Source organism: Vigna unguiculata, chromosome 5, assembly GCF_004118075.2.
Source record: "Vigna unguiculata cultivar IT97K-499-35 chromosome 5, ASM411807v1, whole genome shotgun sequence".
In the NCBI taxonomy this organism is placed as follows: Eukaryota; Viridiplantae; Streptophyta; class Magnoliopsida; order Fabales; family Fabaceae; genus Vigna; species Vigna unguiculata.
This window is the reverse complement of record NC_040283.1, coordinates 46,381,338-46,398,646: the sequence shown is the minus strand read 5'-3', so window position 1 is coordinate 46,398,646 and position 17,309 is coordinate 46,381,338. Positions and strand designations below refer to the sequence as shown.

The window sequence follows — 17,309 nt, the reverse complement described above, 5'->3', positions numbered from 1 at the left end:
CCATAAATGTTGTAATTCCCAAACTACTCCTATTAAAAAATAAATGTTTTGTAATACATTGTACTACAAGCCTATTATGTACTAATTTTTTTATCAACTTTTAAGATTGGAATATAAAGTTGGTTTAGTAAGAAAAATAAAGAGAAAGGGAGATAAAAGAAAAAAAAAAAAAAAACTAGCCTATTTATAACTTATATTTGTGGATAAAACCTTTTAATTGCATGATTTAACAAATATTTGTCTTTTAATTGCAGTCATGTGCTGTCTAGATAATCAAATTAAGAATTTCTAAACCCTAAATCCGACATTAAACTTCTCACAAAAATGTTACCGTTTTTACGTGAACTTTTACTACCCAGATATGTGATTTTGTGTTGGTGAATTTTACTCAATGATATTTTCTTATTCACTAATTTTTTATTAAGTTAAAAAAACTTGATATACCACATAAAATTTCTTCGAAATTTAATTTCCTCAAATTAAAAAACTCATTAAGAAACCACCATTAAGAATCCTCTTACAGCTAATATGACAGATTTTTAATACTCTGACACTATCGTTAATATGACAGAGTAAAAGATAACAAAACAGTACGATGAATTTATTATAATGGTCACAGAAAAAATTTTCTAACAGTAAGCAAAATCACCTACCTATCATCAATTTATCAAATAGTCCTAAAGATCTTGATACTGGTAGGTAACTGGTGTGACATATTGTAATTCCAAGATGCAGTAATAATATACTAAAGCCAAGTTTACTTTAGCTTTCAACACCAATGCAAAAACTTAGTGACACATAAACCAGAGAGCCAAAGCTAAAACTTGTTACATTGAAGCAAGAATTACCAAGTTAAATAATACTTACATAAAAGGACAATTAAACATGTTACAGAGATAATTTAAGCACTGTCACATGGTGCTGTCTGCAGTGCAGTGCAGTGCCCCATGTCTGAGCTATCCCTGACCCTTTCTTTTCCTAGCTCTACTTCTCAAAGCAGACACACGGGCCATGTTCTCAGTCTCCTGGAATTAAAAAAAAAAAAAAACCAACTCAGTTTCCGAAAAGAGACATTTGAGAAACAACAAACAATGGCATGGATCATAATAACTCACCCTTGTTACGATCATATGTTTCAGCCCAGCAACTAGCTCAAACAAATACTCATAAGCAGCCTTGTGTGGCTCCTGCAAAAGGAACCTTTACTTTAGTTTAGCCCTAACCATGTGATCAGAGTCTAGATTTTCTACTGGATTTTTTGGTGTTGTCCTATGCTAAGAATTATGTTTGAAGACCATTCATGTTTGAAGACAGAAATAACACAGAAAAATTCAGCAGAGAATCCAAATTCGTGTTAACACACATATTGTTGGTATATCATAAATGACACACTCTACCTGTATGTTTGGAGGCAGGGGTAACCCTTCCACCAATGATGATGCCCTTGGAACCTCCACAACTTGAGTACCACCTGATCCATCAGGAAGCTCGACACTCCAACATGGGGCATTGTATATACCTAATGCCCCAAAGTCAAACTCGGGTCTCATCCCTTCTGGATAAAATCTTTCAGAAGCAGAAAGGGTAGAGGTTGAAGCCTGTGCATTCATGTCAGCACAGAAGTAAGCTGATTCAGTGTTTCTACCTCTAGCCAGCAATATGACATAATGATTATGAGAAAATGTTTCGGCATCTCAAGTCTTGACACATGAAATAGTTATAGAGACACATAATAAATGGAGCTTCAAGTGATAAAAATTAGCATGGTTGGCTGCACATGTTTACTTCCCATATATTTTCTTAACTCCAACACCAGAATACTACTTATCCATATTGACACAAAAGAACTTAATTCAGGCTGATAAGGGCACAGACACATAAAATTCACATTCAATTTCAATCTCACCTTTCAAACACAAAGGTTTAGTAGGTAAGCATTCTAACTCACGTGGGAAGAATCCATTTTATCCAGTGATACAAGAAAATACAAAGTATTATAAATAATACCACTTTAAATGTCAACAAACCTGAGACTAAATAATTGAATAAATGACTCTTGCTAACACAATGTACAATTTAGAACATAAAGCTTGATAATAACTGCCCAAAGGAAAAATTATGTGAAATATGTGAAGCACAACATTGTCTACATCTATTAGAATTTCCATTGTTCTTACATGCAATTATACTCATTCATCTTATAGTTATCACATGAAAAGGAAAGCCGAGGAGCACTTCTTGGAAAATCTATTTGCTAACATACACTTTGAGAAGAGTCTAGTTTACTCGAATCAATGTTATTAGCACCAAAATCAACATAGGGATCCACCTGAGAAGCAAGAAATAAAAAAGTCAGTAAATAAGAAAAACACTTCAATAATTTTCTGATCTATAATTAGCATGAAATGAATATATTCTAAGCAGAAAAACATTTAAAGTAACAATCCTCACATAAATTAAATTATTTTAGTGTATAAATTCTGCTTATAACCACAATTTTCCAGATTGATTACTTAGATTTTGTTTTTTAAATCTTCTCCAAATTCAATACAAATCTCATTTTCTTGAGGCTATCCCCACTTTGTATTTGATTCACTATCCCTCAGTAGAAAAGAAAACAAGTCATTCAGATTCTGTACCATTGGTCTTTCTGTCCCTTTGAACGAGTGAAAGGAAGGACTAGCAAAATCAGGTGACTTCAATACGGCATATGCCCCCTTATTGTTACATCTCCTTTTACCAAACTGCAGCATAAAATAGCTTTTAGGAGATATAATGTTTAGGATGCTGCGGATTTCATAGGGTTAGAACTGTCTGAAAGTGTTAAAATCACTGTCTGTATAACAATTCTTGTTTGCAGAGTTACTAGTGAAATCAGAAATGTACACCACATGTCACTAAACTCCAACATCAGTAATGATATCTCATACATTAACTAAACTATCAGACGTAAAAAACAAAATATATCACTAAAATTCAACTTAATAAATTAATTACAAAACATAATGTTAGTCCCGTGCTTGCAACGAGCAGAATAAATAGATTTAAATCCAACATAACAAACCTATGAATTAAATAATTTACCAACTTCTAAAACCAATACTTCCATTCTCCGAGATATGTCAAAATATACTAATAGAAAATATACAGAGATTTGAGAAGTTGAAACAACACAAATCATAGTGATTTAAATGACCTTTGTTAAAGTCATGGTGTTTGGAACATTATTTAGATAACAATTATATATAGGTATAGTCGTAAATGAAAATTAAAACCAGTAATAAATTAATAATATTGATAAAAAATGCTACTTGTGTATGCAAATTCAAACCTTTGGATAGTCTGGAGCACTAAAAAGTGTACAAAGTTTTCCCGATTCTCCATCATGATCTATGCTGTATCCTCTCAGCATATCCCCAAGATCATCATCTTTACCAGCTCTTGAATCAGGTTCGTCATGTGATCTGATAATCAGCTATGCAGAAAAAATAATATTTACTAAGAGTAATATTATTTAGTAATAAGACAAATAATAGTTTACACTGATTCCTTTTTACAAATCTAAGCATGCAATGCAATCCATTTTGTGCTATGACAGGTATCATTGATGACAATATGTTATAATAGTTCCAAAAATATAACACTAAGCTCAAGCGTGGTATTTTAGTGATTGCATTCCCGATAATTAAAGTCGAAAAAATCACGATATAAACAGGATCATTACTCCCTGGTATAAGGCAATTCTTGAAAACAAAAATGAGGAACTAGCACACCAAATGTGTACAAATAAAAAAAAAAACATGAATAATTCAATTTCCTTGCTGGAACAAATGATTATAATGTTTTTATTCAGTTAACAAATAAATTTCCTGAACATAGGAATATAAAAAAATAAGAAAAGAAGGCAGACTATGCTTAAACAGAGTAAGTAAAAGAGAAAAGTGGTGTTTTACATCAAACAACAAAGAAAATAAGCATTCAGTATTATAGTCAAATTATCATTTTGAATGTTATTACCTTTAAATTGTGGTTCTTTAGAAATGCCTCAGTGCAATCAGGACCCCACCATAAACCTAACTTTTGACCTGTACTATCCCTCAGACCATACCTGTTTGATGGTCTTGACCAGAGAACGTCACTCAACAATATGTTAGGACCTTCATAAGGACAATCTACACAGGATCTTTTAACTTTATATAACTCAGCTAAAGAGCCAAGATCCACTCTATGTGCTTTATTCCGTTTTAGTCTCTGTGAAGGGGCTGCATGTATGCTACGGAAAAGTCCTCCATGAGTAGTATAAACACAGTTGGCAATAACTGAAGCTAATGGAAGCTCCTTGAAACACTCTAGGAATTTATTGTAGACATCATCACCTTGATCACCATATTTGGCCCACACCTCCTTCTTAAAACCATATCTCGCAGTGCAATATCTCGATTCATGATTTCCGCGAAGTAGAAATACTCTGTGAGGCATCAATACCTGAATATGCAATAACAGCCTTTACATACTAATAAATACTCAGTGTGTAATATATACGTAAGTATTCTATTTGCCCATCATAACAGTTATTAGGACATACAAATATTTCTAAACAATATCTTCTGGGACCTTTTTTCTCCTCCTGGTGGAATACACCAAGGCAACAACCGCCAACAAAATCATGAAGGATCTCAGCATATAATAAGTTTTGCAGCCATCACCTTACCTTCCAAGCCAGTAAGACCAAAAATACTTCAATTCCCCAAGCTCCTTTATCTACATAATTTCCATTGAAAACGTAAATCTGGTTCTCAGAGGGCACTCCTTCATGCTTGAAAAGAAACATTAAATCATGAATCTGCCCGTGAATATCGCCAACTACAATTACTCTTGAATCTTCTCCTTGGCAATTGATCTCCACACAGTTTGGTTCTTTACACAAAATACTGCAAGCAGCACCTGTCAATTTGTCCACCAAAAGGGTGGGCACAACATGACAGAATTCAGATGGCAGCATCTTCTGTGAAGCATGCTCAAGGATGACCATCACATCCTGAACCCACTCTATGGTGACGCAATCATTAGGCGGCCACATAAGAAATTGCTCAAAGCATGGTAACAAAGATTCCTGTATTTCATCCATCCCATTATCAAACCTTAAAACGTGTTCTACATCCAGCATCTCATCTTCGTTAGTCATGCTCTGTGCCCCGTCTATTAGGGCATCCCCATTGCAAATCTTTGCTGATTCAACCACCGGACTATCTTGCATTCCTTCATCCACAAAGCCAACCTGTAAAACTGATCAATGTACCTTAAACAGAAATCTTAAGTCCAGACAAAAATGAAACAAATTAAAACATAAGAAAACAGCAAGCAGAATTAACCCCTTAACCCCTTACTTCTTCGGCAAGCAAGTTAGGCCTAGCTATTGCAACTTGAGGTTGTTTATCAATAACCCCATGAGCAATTTCTTTCATCCTCGTCACTAAATGCATCCTTTGGTCATCCAAACCTTCAAAAGAGATCCTACTTAATATCTGAATGATATCCCTGGATGCACACACCTGCAAACTGCATCAAGTCAGTCAAGAGAGAGACAAACATCAACATTGACATAGTCCATGACGAATTAACTCTCAAACTCAAAGGTATCATTGTGAACCATTTTCTCAATGCTGTAGCGCAGGGCAGTGATGACATCACTCCTAGTCACCTGCAAATATCATCCAATTTATGAGGGTAATGTTCAGCAGGACAAAGATAAACGTGTAAAAGAACACACTTGTAATAGCAGCCGCTAAATTTCTCATTGTAGTACCTTTCTATCTCGGTCATCAACAACCCCACGTGCTATTTCTCTCATCATCACTAAAGAATGCACTTGCTGGTCATCCAAGTTTGCCAGAGACATTGAATTTATTCCTTCCAAAATCTTCTGACACCCACTCTTAATTCTCTCTTTCTGGTGGTCCATGATAAGAGCCGGCAATCTCGAAGAGAGAACTACATTAACTGACACATGTAACGAAGACAATACCCCAGATGAATATTTTCACTCAAACCAACGCGAAGATAGTTAGACAATAGAAAGGTGAGAACTTTAAAAGTTCAATGAAGACCAAATATGAGGAATGAAGTGGTAAATCAGGTTAAGCATAACCTCACTCCTGGTAGAACCTTTCTTCCTTCACTTTAGCAGGTACTTCTGCTTTTGTTCTATAACAAATGTTCTTCAAATTGAAAATTTGAATGCCCCCGATTTGGGTATCGCAGCGAGCGGAACTTCAAAGTCTTCTCCTTTATCCTGGGCAAGCGATGTACGTTCCCCCAAAGAAAGAAAATTAGGGTTTGCTTCTGGTGATTCACTGATTCTAATGCTTATGGATCAATGGAAATTGATAATGCAACAAAAAAAAAGGCAGAAGTTATATTATTAATTATTATTTGTGATAAATGTTTCTTTCCAATTCTATTTTATCTTTGTAATTGGGATATATTTGTGATCAAATGATACTTAAGTAATATCAATTTATTTGTGTGAACAATTCTTAATAATGTATTTATGTAATTTGTTAAATGCTTTTAAGTTTTAATCCCTTTGTACTCCAACTGTCACGCACTACAAAAGAATTTTTCTCAACATTTTTTTATAATACATCCATAAACATTAATATATTTTGATGACTCTCTTCTCTTCCATTTCACATGACCATATTAATGCATTGAGTTCAATGTTTTTTAGTTTATATAAATCTCACTATTGTTCACATTAGTTTTAAGAGATGTTAATTTTGGTTCTTATAAATTGTAAGACATTTTAAAATGGATTTAATTATATTATTATTTAGTGATAACATAAATGTAAAATGATGGATGATATATTATTTAAAAGTGATGATTGCTATAACATAATATATCTTTTTATATACATTACTCATGAACAATGAGTGATGAAAACTAAATTTTGTAAGGACTTAAAACATACTTGAAAAACTAGAGTTGTTTTTGTTAAACATTATTCATAATAAGTTTCTATACATTTACTTAAATATTGAAAAATATATGTTTTTTTATTTATGTAAATACTAAGAAGATGACAATATGTTTGGGAAATATTTTTTACATGTATGTTAGAGGAATGAAGTTGGTCCCTTTTATTATACTTGCTATTAAAAATTATTATATTAACTTGGGATAGGCTGAGTAAAACTAATATTTTTTTTTCTATCACATAATAAAATGAGCAAATTATTTATAAAATAAATTAACATATTTTGACAATTATAATATTTATAAAATAATAATTTAATGCGATCTTGTTGTGTAGCTTATGTTTCGATATTAGTTAGATTTCATAGTTTTTATGTAAATGAAAATTTAAATGCAAACATTTTTATATGTTGAATTAGCAAGAAAATTTAATGCGATCTGGAATGCTGAATTAAATCCAATCTCGTGTATAATAGTAATAGACAAAAAAAATTACATGGAGGTGTAATTAAAATTAAGAAGGTGCAGAAAAAAACTTCCTTATTATAACCCATTTGTTTCTATGAGTTAGCCCAATAGTGAATTCCAGTTTTTCATGTATTATTATCAGATGATTCTGAATAATCTACGAATTTGTAATTATTAATAAAAAGAATTTTTTTCATAACCCCTTAACAATCATGGTAATCATATTTTTTTACTATACGTAATTTATTATCAATTTTATTTTTATTAATACAAATTATTTAATTATTTATCTTTTTTAAGTTTGCAAATGCCTTTTAACATTCAATTGATTATTCAGAATAAAAATATATATTTGTATTAATATTGTAAAAAAACGAGTGAAATCATTCCCTAATCCACTCTTGGTTCTCCCCAGAGGGAAATTAAAAACCTAATTAAGATACGTTCAACATGAACACAAACTAGGTTTATTAGGGTTTGATTGTGTATTTAGTAATGGTGAATGATTGAATTCAACAGGTACAATAACATATTTGATCACTGTTGCAGGTGCCACCGAGTAAACCTTCTCCGATCTTGCATAGATAGTCACACTGTTGGCTCCCAACTGGTTCAATGCATCCTTCTGGGAACAGAACACTTCGTCTCTCACATTTTTCACCCTCCACCACCATCATTTCTTCTGCAACAAAACCCTAATCAGATCCATATTCAGTAACAGACTTTCAATTTTTTTCTCTTAAAACAAATAAAGACTCATCATGTCTCGTTCTCAAAAGTAAATAAATAAAGAAACTTTAAAATAAAAAATATAGTTTTTTCACTATATTCAATATTTTTTGTATAACTAAAGTTCTTAGAAAAATAAAAACGATGAAAATAGTTCAAGTGAGTTAAAAGTCACACATTGGATATAACAGACAAAATTAAATACTATATAAAAATAAAAACTCATAATACCATTTTCTTCAAATTTTGGGGTAAAATTGGTGTCAAATGTCTTTTATGTATAATACTAATGTCATATATATATATAATGACTACAATCCTATAACTCATATGAAAAATATATATAATTTATCAGTAATATCAGAGTTGATGGTTCACCGCATAACCATAACCAAAAAGGATTATCATACACCTGAAGGGAAATATATTATACCATATGAGAAAAATAAATACTCATAATACCATTGCCTCAAGATTTTGGAGTAAAAGTGGTGTTAAATATCTTATATATACAAGACTAATATCATATAATCATATGAAACTACAATCTCTCAATATCTATAAACATAACTCATAATATATATATATATATATATATATATATATATATATATATATATATATATATATATATATATATAAACCCAACAAAAACAATGGAACATAACATCACATAACATCATTCTATAGACGTACGAGAAACTAAGAGAACAATAATGAAGCATAACCCAAAACGTGTCTTCCTCTTCATTGACCTTGTTATTCTTTGTCCCCTGAAATCGTTTAATTGACTTTGTCTCAAAGTGATGATCAATCCCAACGCAAACGCAACTTTCTATTTATAAACCTACTGTTGGATGAGTATTCCCTACGATTTCGATTGTGTTTTTTTTTAATGATATCACAAAGCAATACGTTATTTAAGGGTGGAGATTGAACATTCAAGTTTTAAAAATTATTTTTTAAAGTAGATTAATTAGTCCGTGTATATGTTTGATTTTAATATTTAGAAATAGCTTTTTACCACCATAAAACTGAGAAAGTGAACAAATTATATATTTTAGAAACATTTCAACATCAATTCGTCGATTTGAAATTACGAGAAAAATTAAATTTAACGAGAAGTTCAGAAACTAAAACATATTTTTTCCTTTTTCTAAGTCATGATTTGTTTTTTATTATTGTCATATTAAAGTAAAGAAAGCCATGATCTTAGATAGTGAGGCTTTTGAGTAGGTTTTAATTTTTTTCCTTTTAGTTTTTAATAATTTGCTTTATGCGTTTGATATGTATCAAGCAATAGGGGAACATTTATAAAATATAAAGGAAAGGACACACCAAAGTTTCATGATGTGTAAAAAAAGGTAATTGAAAAAAGAAAATAAATAAATAGACGTTTTAGTAAAATGAGCATTGATAGGAAATTTCTTACATTTAAGTAAGAGACATTTATTTTTAAACACAAAACTTTTGTAGAGTAAAATTTGAGAAGCTTCTAATTTTGAAATAGAAATCGGATAAAAACATAAAAAAGGAAAAAAAAATACTTAAAATGAGGAAAGAAATATGTTGGACAATGTTGATAGAGATTGAAGGATCAAAATCTCAAAAAAAAATAAAATCCATCTACTAATTTTCTTTATTTCCTTATATTTTTGAAAATTCATTTACTAAAAAAATCCATTTATTTTACATGTTTTTACCACTTGTTGGGAAAATTTTGAATTTTTTTGAATTGTTATCTTGTACTAATTAGATATTTTAATGTTTAAATTCTTTTTTATTTTGTGTCTTTTTCATTTTGTATGTCGTTTTCATCTATGCTTGTTATAAAACTATGACTAACGATTTTAAAATTGCTTTAGATTTTTATCGAGTCTAACATTTTCTTTAAGTTGACGTGCCTTTAAATTTACAAAACAAAAAATAAATTAATAATAAACTATTTTTAAATTAATTACATGTTAACGTTATTTTTACTAAATTTAAATGAAAATTCATATAGCATAAAAGATTTTGTACTAAAATTATATATTTTTTATTGTGTAAAAACTAAAGTTAAATATGTTTTAACTTCTAAATTTTAATACGAAATTGTAATTTGTTTGTATCCAAAATTTTGACATATTTTGATTCCTAATTTAAAAAAAAATTTCATTGGATAGTCTTCTTTATCTGATGTTTTCTTAATATATCTTTATGACCGATACTTAAATTAAAATGTGTCAAATTGTGTAAACAATTCAAACTATAATTTCATGTTTTATAATACATTAATATTCATTCATTTTAAAAGTTTAAAGATCAAATTTTATTAAAATTTCAGATAAAAATAAATTCTAATTTTGTGTTAAGATTTAGGAATTAAAATATATTTAACCCTAAAAATTACGTAGAACAATTCTCCTTAAAAACAGATTATTTACAAGAAAAAAAAAACTATATTAAAGAAAAGTAGCGATATATAAGTGTGAAAGGAAAATTAGCAATGGAAAACCAATTTATAAATTCTGCCGGCCTTCTTTTTTATTTTGCCGCCTCGGTTAGATGTTTAATTATTCTCATTATGTTTACGCGGTTAAGATAAAAATATAGTTATATTAAAGTAATACAAAAATTACCCTGTTAATAGAATGGGTTATGTATAAAATAAAACTGATCGAGGTCCAAAAGCCAAAAGTGTTTCTGAGCTTTTGGGGATAGGAAGAGTTAAAATAAAACTGTTTATTGGTTTTGTTTATTTGTTTAGTACGTCATAATCATTTTAATGTATTTAATCAAAAAATGTTAAAAATTTATTGATATTTTTAAGTTGAGTCAACAAATCAAATTTATAGGTTGAATTTACGGGTTGAAATTATAGGTTGTGAATAGAAATTGTGATTTATAAATCGAATTGATTTATGGATTTTATGAGTTTAGTTCCAAAATTGAATTTTCGTATTTAGTTTACGGTTTGAGTGTACGAGTCTAGTGATGTGTTTATGATTCAGATTTGTTAGAGACAAATTTTCCAATAATATGATTTTTTTTTTACAATAACTTGAGTTTAAATTTTATATATTCTGGATAATATTATATATGATTGTTTAATTAAAAGTTAATTCCAATATCATGTTTAAAATAGTTAATGTAAAGTTAATGACTTTGTCACGTGTATAAATAGTGAACAACGCATAAATTGACATAGTTCAAATAACAAATTTTCCTTTACATCACCGCCATAAAATTTGAAGAAGTACGTAAAAAGACCAAAAATAAAGTTTACCTAATCCATCTAAGCGGAACATTAATTCAAACTAAAGTTTACCTAATATATCTAGAATTTATTTTTGTATTTGCAAATTTTGTGTTATTCTCTATTTTTTTTAATTGACTTATAGAAAAATGCGCATAATTTATAATTAAATATTTAAATAATTTGTTTAAGTTTTAAATGTTATGTTTAATTTTACAAAATAATTACTTTATCATTAATTATTTTAATTTTAATTCATACTTCTTTTTTATTGAATTTTGATTAAATATATTTTAATAATTTATTATATTAATTAATTAATTTAATTTTTCTATACATAAATCAAATAAAGTACAATTTTTTTACTGTTTCTTGCAAGTGACACAATTACACTTTTCATTTTTTTTTTTCTTTCACTCTTTATCAAGTCCGTTTTTCGTCCAAATGGAACATAAAAATACACATCATTACTAGTATTTATGATGAACATACAAAATTTCATATAATTAATATTTATTTTGTTTTTTACCTTCTTATGTTGCTGTTATCATTAATATTTTGATTAAAATACTCCCTTGGTCTATGTTTTTGTTAAAAAATCTCAAATAGGTTCTAAGATTTTTTTTTTTGAAATTTGTAAGAAGACACTGTATTGATATACTAATAATAAATTTTGTTATTGTTAAGAAGTGGGTTAAAACTTGACTCAATCCAGCAAAACTATAATTGTAATTCATCTCAAATGAATAGTCTGTTAACGATACGATAGCAAGTGGAACAAAATGTCAAATAAATCTCGTTAGGATATGTTTTAATCTGACTATGATACCATGTAAATAAGTGAAGTTTAAGTATAACTAAACTCTACAAAACAAACTTGTAAAATGAGATTTACACATAAGTTATATATTATAAAATTGTGTTATCTCTGTATGTGAGACTTTCGACCATTGTAAGAACTATGTGATAAAATTATTCTCTCTTTTTTTCTTTAATGTTGAAATGAAAAACTCTACTAGTTTGGGTAAATTTGAAAAGCATAAAATGATCTAAAACACAAGTAAAATACTAATAAGTTGGTACAAAATTGTATTTGTAACTCATTTACTATTAGTGGTATGTTAATGGTTTGACAGTGAATGTGGATGGAATAAAATGTCTAATTAATCTGGTTAAAATATGTTTTAACCTGATAATGATATCATGTAAAGAAATAAAGTTTGAATCAAACTCAATTTCACATATTTATAAGGTGAGATTTGCACTCCCGTTATATACTATGAAATTGTATTATTTTTAGTCGATATAAGACTTCAAACCATTATAAAAATTATGTGATAAAATTATTATTTTTTCTTTAATATTGAAATGAAAAACTCTATTAGTTTCGGTAAATTTCAAAACGCTAAATTGATCTAAAATGCAAGTAAAATACTAATAAGTTGGAACATAATAGATACACGGAATGCATGAATGGTTGGTTTTTGTTGGCAATAAAGGTCAAAGTTGGTGTCGGAATGTTTAAAGCACGATCACATGGTAATGTGATGGAGTTGAGAATTTTGTGTGTTTTTGAGACCATTTATTTGGCATAACAATTTGGTTGATGAATAGATTTAGTAGATGAATCTTCAACCACATAATCCCATGACCATAATTAATGTACTGCATGTTCTCTCCTGCACTGCCACCACGTACCAATCACTAAACATTTATAATTTGCTAGTCAAATTCCAATCTAAATTAATATATTTTTATTTTTATATAATATTTTTGAATTTTATGTTTATAAGAAAGATTTAATTTTGTATATTTTAATTTTATTTCAAATTTTTTGAAATTATATTATTAGATCGTCCATCTAATTTTAAATAAGAGTTTGAAATTTTATTACAATTTTGTTTCTCAAAGTCATTCAGAGAATAAGATATATTTAAATTGTTTTCAAATTCAGTTTGTTTTTAATGTTCAAATTTCAATTTGATTTAATAATATTGTTAAAGCAATTAAAATATTTTTTTAAAGTCATAATTTCATTATAATTTCATCTTTGAAACAGGTTTTAAAAAATTTTAAAAAGGTTAAATATGTGTTTGGCTTACAAATTTGAGTAAAATTTGGAATTAGTTATTGAAAACCTTGAACCAATTTAGTTCATTGTCTTTAAATGTGTGGATTTAATCATTTAAATCAAATTTTGTAAGTTTATTTTATGTTTCAAACACATTTAATTATAATATTTTAGTTTGTTTACAATGTTTGACTCATGTTCCCTTTTACCGGCTAACATTGAAGCAAACACGAGTCAAACAGAGTAAATCAACTAAAATATTATAATTAAATGTGTTTGAAACGTCAAATAAACTTAATAAAATTTGATTAAAAAAACTAAATTCATGCATTTACAGAATTTAGAAACTAAATTGATTCAAGATTACAAAAATAGACTAATTTCAATTTTTACTAAAAGTCAGACAACCAAAAACATATTCAACCTTAAAAAAAAATATAATTAAACTATCCTTAATTATAAATCATAAAAGATATAAGATTTATGAACACTAGAACACTTTTTCTTTTATGTATATTATTAAAACAAATTTATTTGAACAAAATCCAATTAGTTATTATTTAAAGCTTACTAGTATGAGTGAGTATTTCTTTTTATTGGTTTGTTTGATTAGCTAATTAAATTGATTGTAAAAGGGATAGTTGACTTGAAAGAAGAAAAGTCAACATTTGAAAAATCATATGTACAGAGAGACTTTTACATTAAAATGAGTGAAAGTTGATGATGAAGACAAAATTGTAAAAGGTTGATAAAGTGAATGCCTAAAAAATTGTGTAAGAGTGTTATTTAAAGGCAAGTGGGTTGAGATCTGAACGAGTGTAGTCTTTGAGCAAACTTTAACATTGAATTTTAAGTGACTTTTTTCGAAGCAAGGTTTTATCACATTTTTAGAAGAGAATGGAAATAAAAAAGTTTAAAAATTGTTTCTGATTAAATTTTATACAAAGAAATTATAAATGCCTTTATTACAAACCAGAGAGAATTCAGGTGTTAATGTGTTTGTGTATCTAATTTTCTAATATCTACAGTATATTAAATTGTGAGTTGTATATTATATCCACGTTTTTAAATATATATATATATATATATATATATATATATATATATATATATATATATAATGTATTATATTGTGAGTTGCTAATATTTATAATTTATCTATAATATATTATGTTATGAGAGATAGTCTTTGTGTTTTTGTATTTTTTAAATATCTACAATATATTAATATATAATTCATACAAAATTTAAAGAAGTATCAATAAAAATGATAAATATTAAGAATATAAATATTCCGACTCATCATATAATATGTTATAGATATTTTAAAAATGACAAATATTAAGAATTGTATTTAGGTGTAAATAAATATTAAGAATTGTATATATGTATAGATAATGATGATAAATTCTTTTGCAGAACTTAATTACAATTAATAAGTGAAGAAAATGGTAAATTAAAATATAATTTTAAAACTATTTTTATAAAAAAATATTTCAGTGGCTAATTTATTATTAAGAATAAGATGTCATGTTCAAAGTAATATAGAATATCTAGATGAAATAAAAACATTAAGAATAGTAAAAAATATTTAGTCGTAGAAACTACAAATATAATGAAGAAAAAAAATAATAAAAGTGAAATGTGTGACTGTTTTATTATAAAATTTTTAAAATAACAGTTATAATTACTCTTAAAATTTTAGTTAATAATACTTATATTATAAAAAGTAAAATAGAAATATGAATTATGTATTCGAAAAGGAGAAAAAATTCTCTTTATACATACTAGTTTAAACATAGACATTATATTACAGATATGTTTACATTTTCAAAATATTTGTACTGTATTATAATAAGTTAATAAAATATGTGAATTGATTAAGTTAAGCTACACGAAAATATATTGAGTAGTAAGAAGTTGTATAGGAAAGAAAACAAAGATGAAAGAAACATGTTATAATTTTATACAAAATATCTCAAAATAAAAATATTTCAAATCAGTTATTACTTCTAAAAAATTAGTTAACAATTATATTTTTAAAAATATCAATTAATAATTATATTATTAAAAATCAAATAAGAAATTTATATAAAAAAGTCTCTTTATATATAAAAGTATAGTTTTATATATAGATTATTTAATTTTGAAAACTCATAAACCTCATAAAACAAAAAGAAACTGTGAATTTTTTTTTCTTTCCCTAAATATATGTTAATTTTCCAAAATTATTATATTACATATTTTTAAATAACGGATACACTATTGTTACAATAACATATAACTAAATTCATATTTTTAATTTTGTTAATGGTTAGTTTCTATTGAATGAATATTAGTTGCAGGAAAAAAAAAGAAAAAACATATGAATATTTGTCGTCATTTGTACAGTTATAAAATTTACAACCAAACCGTTTTTCTATAATACATCAAAGAAACCTTATTGATACAAGAGAAAACACATGTAATACAGTGTATGTGTTTGCAGTTAGAAATTTGAGTTAAAATAAATAAAAATTACATAACTAATTTTAAAATAATTATTAAATATAAAATTTGGAAAATAATTTTTTTCAAAAATAATAGTTATAAACAAAAGAGAAAATTTTAAAATAACAAATAAAGGAAAAATATTTATAAAATAATTAATTTTAAAAATAATAATTAAGAATAAAATTGAAATATTAAAATATAAATAAAAATATTATTGTTATTGATATTTTAACTCTCTTTTGTCTTTTTCATTTCTTAATCAAGTACACCTATGCGATATTTATTTGCTTTACATAAAATTATGCGAACTATTTAATGAAAAAATTACCGAGAATATTTATTTAATGGCTATACGTTTATACTAATAATTAAAGTATACATATAAATATTAAAATTTGTAGTTTTGAAAATGTTAAAATATTAGTTAATAAAATAAATTTAAGAAATTGTTATGATTATTTTACTAAATACCACTCGTTAAATAAATTTAATAAATTAATTATGGAATATAAAATACTTATAATTTTCTATATTGGTGAGTAATATTTTAGGAGTATTAAAACAACATTTAAAATCTGAAAAGTGTCGATATATACTACCGTATACACATGTGTTATCGTGCTTGTGTGTATAATTTTTTAAATATAAATAATAATATGTTGTTAGTAGGTGATAATAGTTTAATATTTTTAAGATAATATATAAAATAATTTTATATTTATTAAAAATAAAATGAAATGAATAGAGAATTATTGATGAATAAAAAAGAAAAAAAAAGATAATGAATTTTATAGAAAATAAGTAAAAATAACTTATTAATTTTAAAATATTTAATAAATAATTATATTATAAAGGAGTTATATTAAAAATATGTACACAAACAAGAAAATTCACTTATTATAGATTAAAAAGAGCTAAACGAAAAATCCAAAATCAAAATAATCATTGCAATAATAGTTTCAAATTACAATCATCTGAAGTCTATATTATAACTTCAAATGATAAAGTTATAAAAAAATTAAATAAGAAAAAACTAGTTTTAAGAATAACTTACAAAACTAGTTAAGAAATTAAATGTTAATTAACAAAAGGTAAAATATTTAAGGAAATTATTTGTTAACACGTACACACACACACACATATATATATATATATATATATATATATATATATATATATATATAATTTAAGGGTTATCGCAAAGATTTAAAAGTATTGTAAACAATATTTTCACAGTTTACAAAATACAATTTAAAGTGCATAAATTAAATTAATTAAAAATCTAACCCATTATCTTTTGTAATATCTCAACCACTCTCTCAAAGTATTAAT

General features: G+C 26.6%; 1 protein-coding gene across 4 annotated transcripts; it reads right to left on the bottom strand.

The window, feature by feature from the left end:
- Positions 1 to 672: 672 nt before the first annotated feature.
- LOC114185171 (serine/threonine-protein phosphatase 7-like) lies at positions 673 to 6,390 on the bottom strand. Of its 4 annotated transcripts, XM_028072738.1 has the most exons (12): positions 6,149 to 6,389; positions 5,807 to 6,000; positions 5,651 to 5,701; positions 5,388 to 5,552; positions 4,712 to 5,278; positions 4,018 to 4,485; positions 3,332 to 3,475; positions 2,640 to 2,744; positions 2,264 to 2,329; positions 1,398 to 1,598; positions 1,116 to 1,187; positions 673 to 1,025 (listed from the first exon to the last, which is right to left on the bottom strand). In XM_028072738.1, exons 2-12 carry the CDS (start codon positions 5,960 to 5,962, stop codon positions 957 to 959), a joined length of 2,064 nt encoding a protein of 687 aa, XP_027928539.1. In that variant the 5' UTR covers positions 5,963 to 6,000; positions 6,149 to 6,389; the 3' UTR covers positions 673 to 956. The 4 variants fall into 4 exon arrangements, 3 of the variants coding, with proteins under 3 accessions (XP_027928539.1, XP_027928540.1, XP_027928541.1); XM_028072739.1 differs by lacking the exon at positions 6,149 to 6,389 and having other exon boundaries at positions 5,388 to 5,559; XR_003604756.1 differs by lacking the exon at positions 673 to 1,025 and having other exon boundaries at positions 2,178 to 2,329; positions 6,149 to 6,390.
- Between the last annotated feature and the right edge of the window lie 10,919 nt (positions 6,391 to 17,309).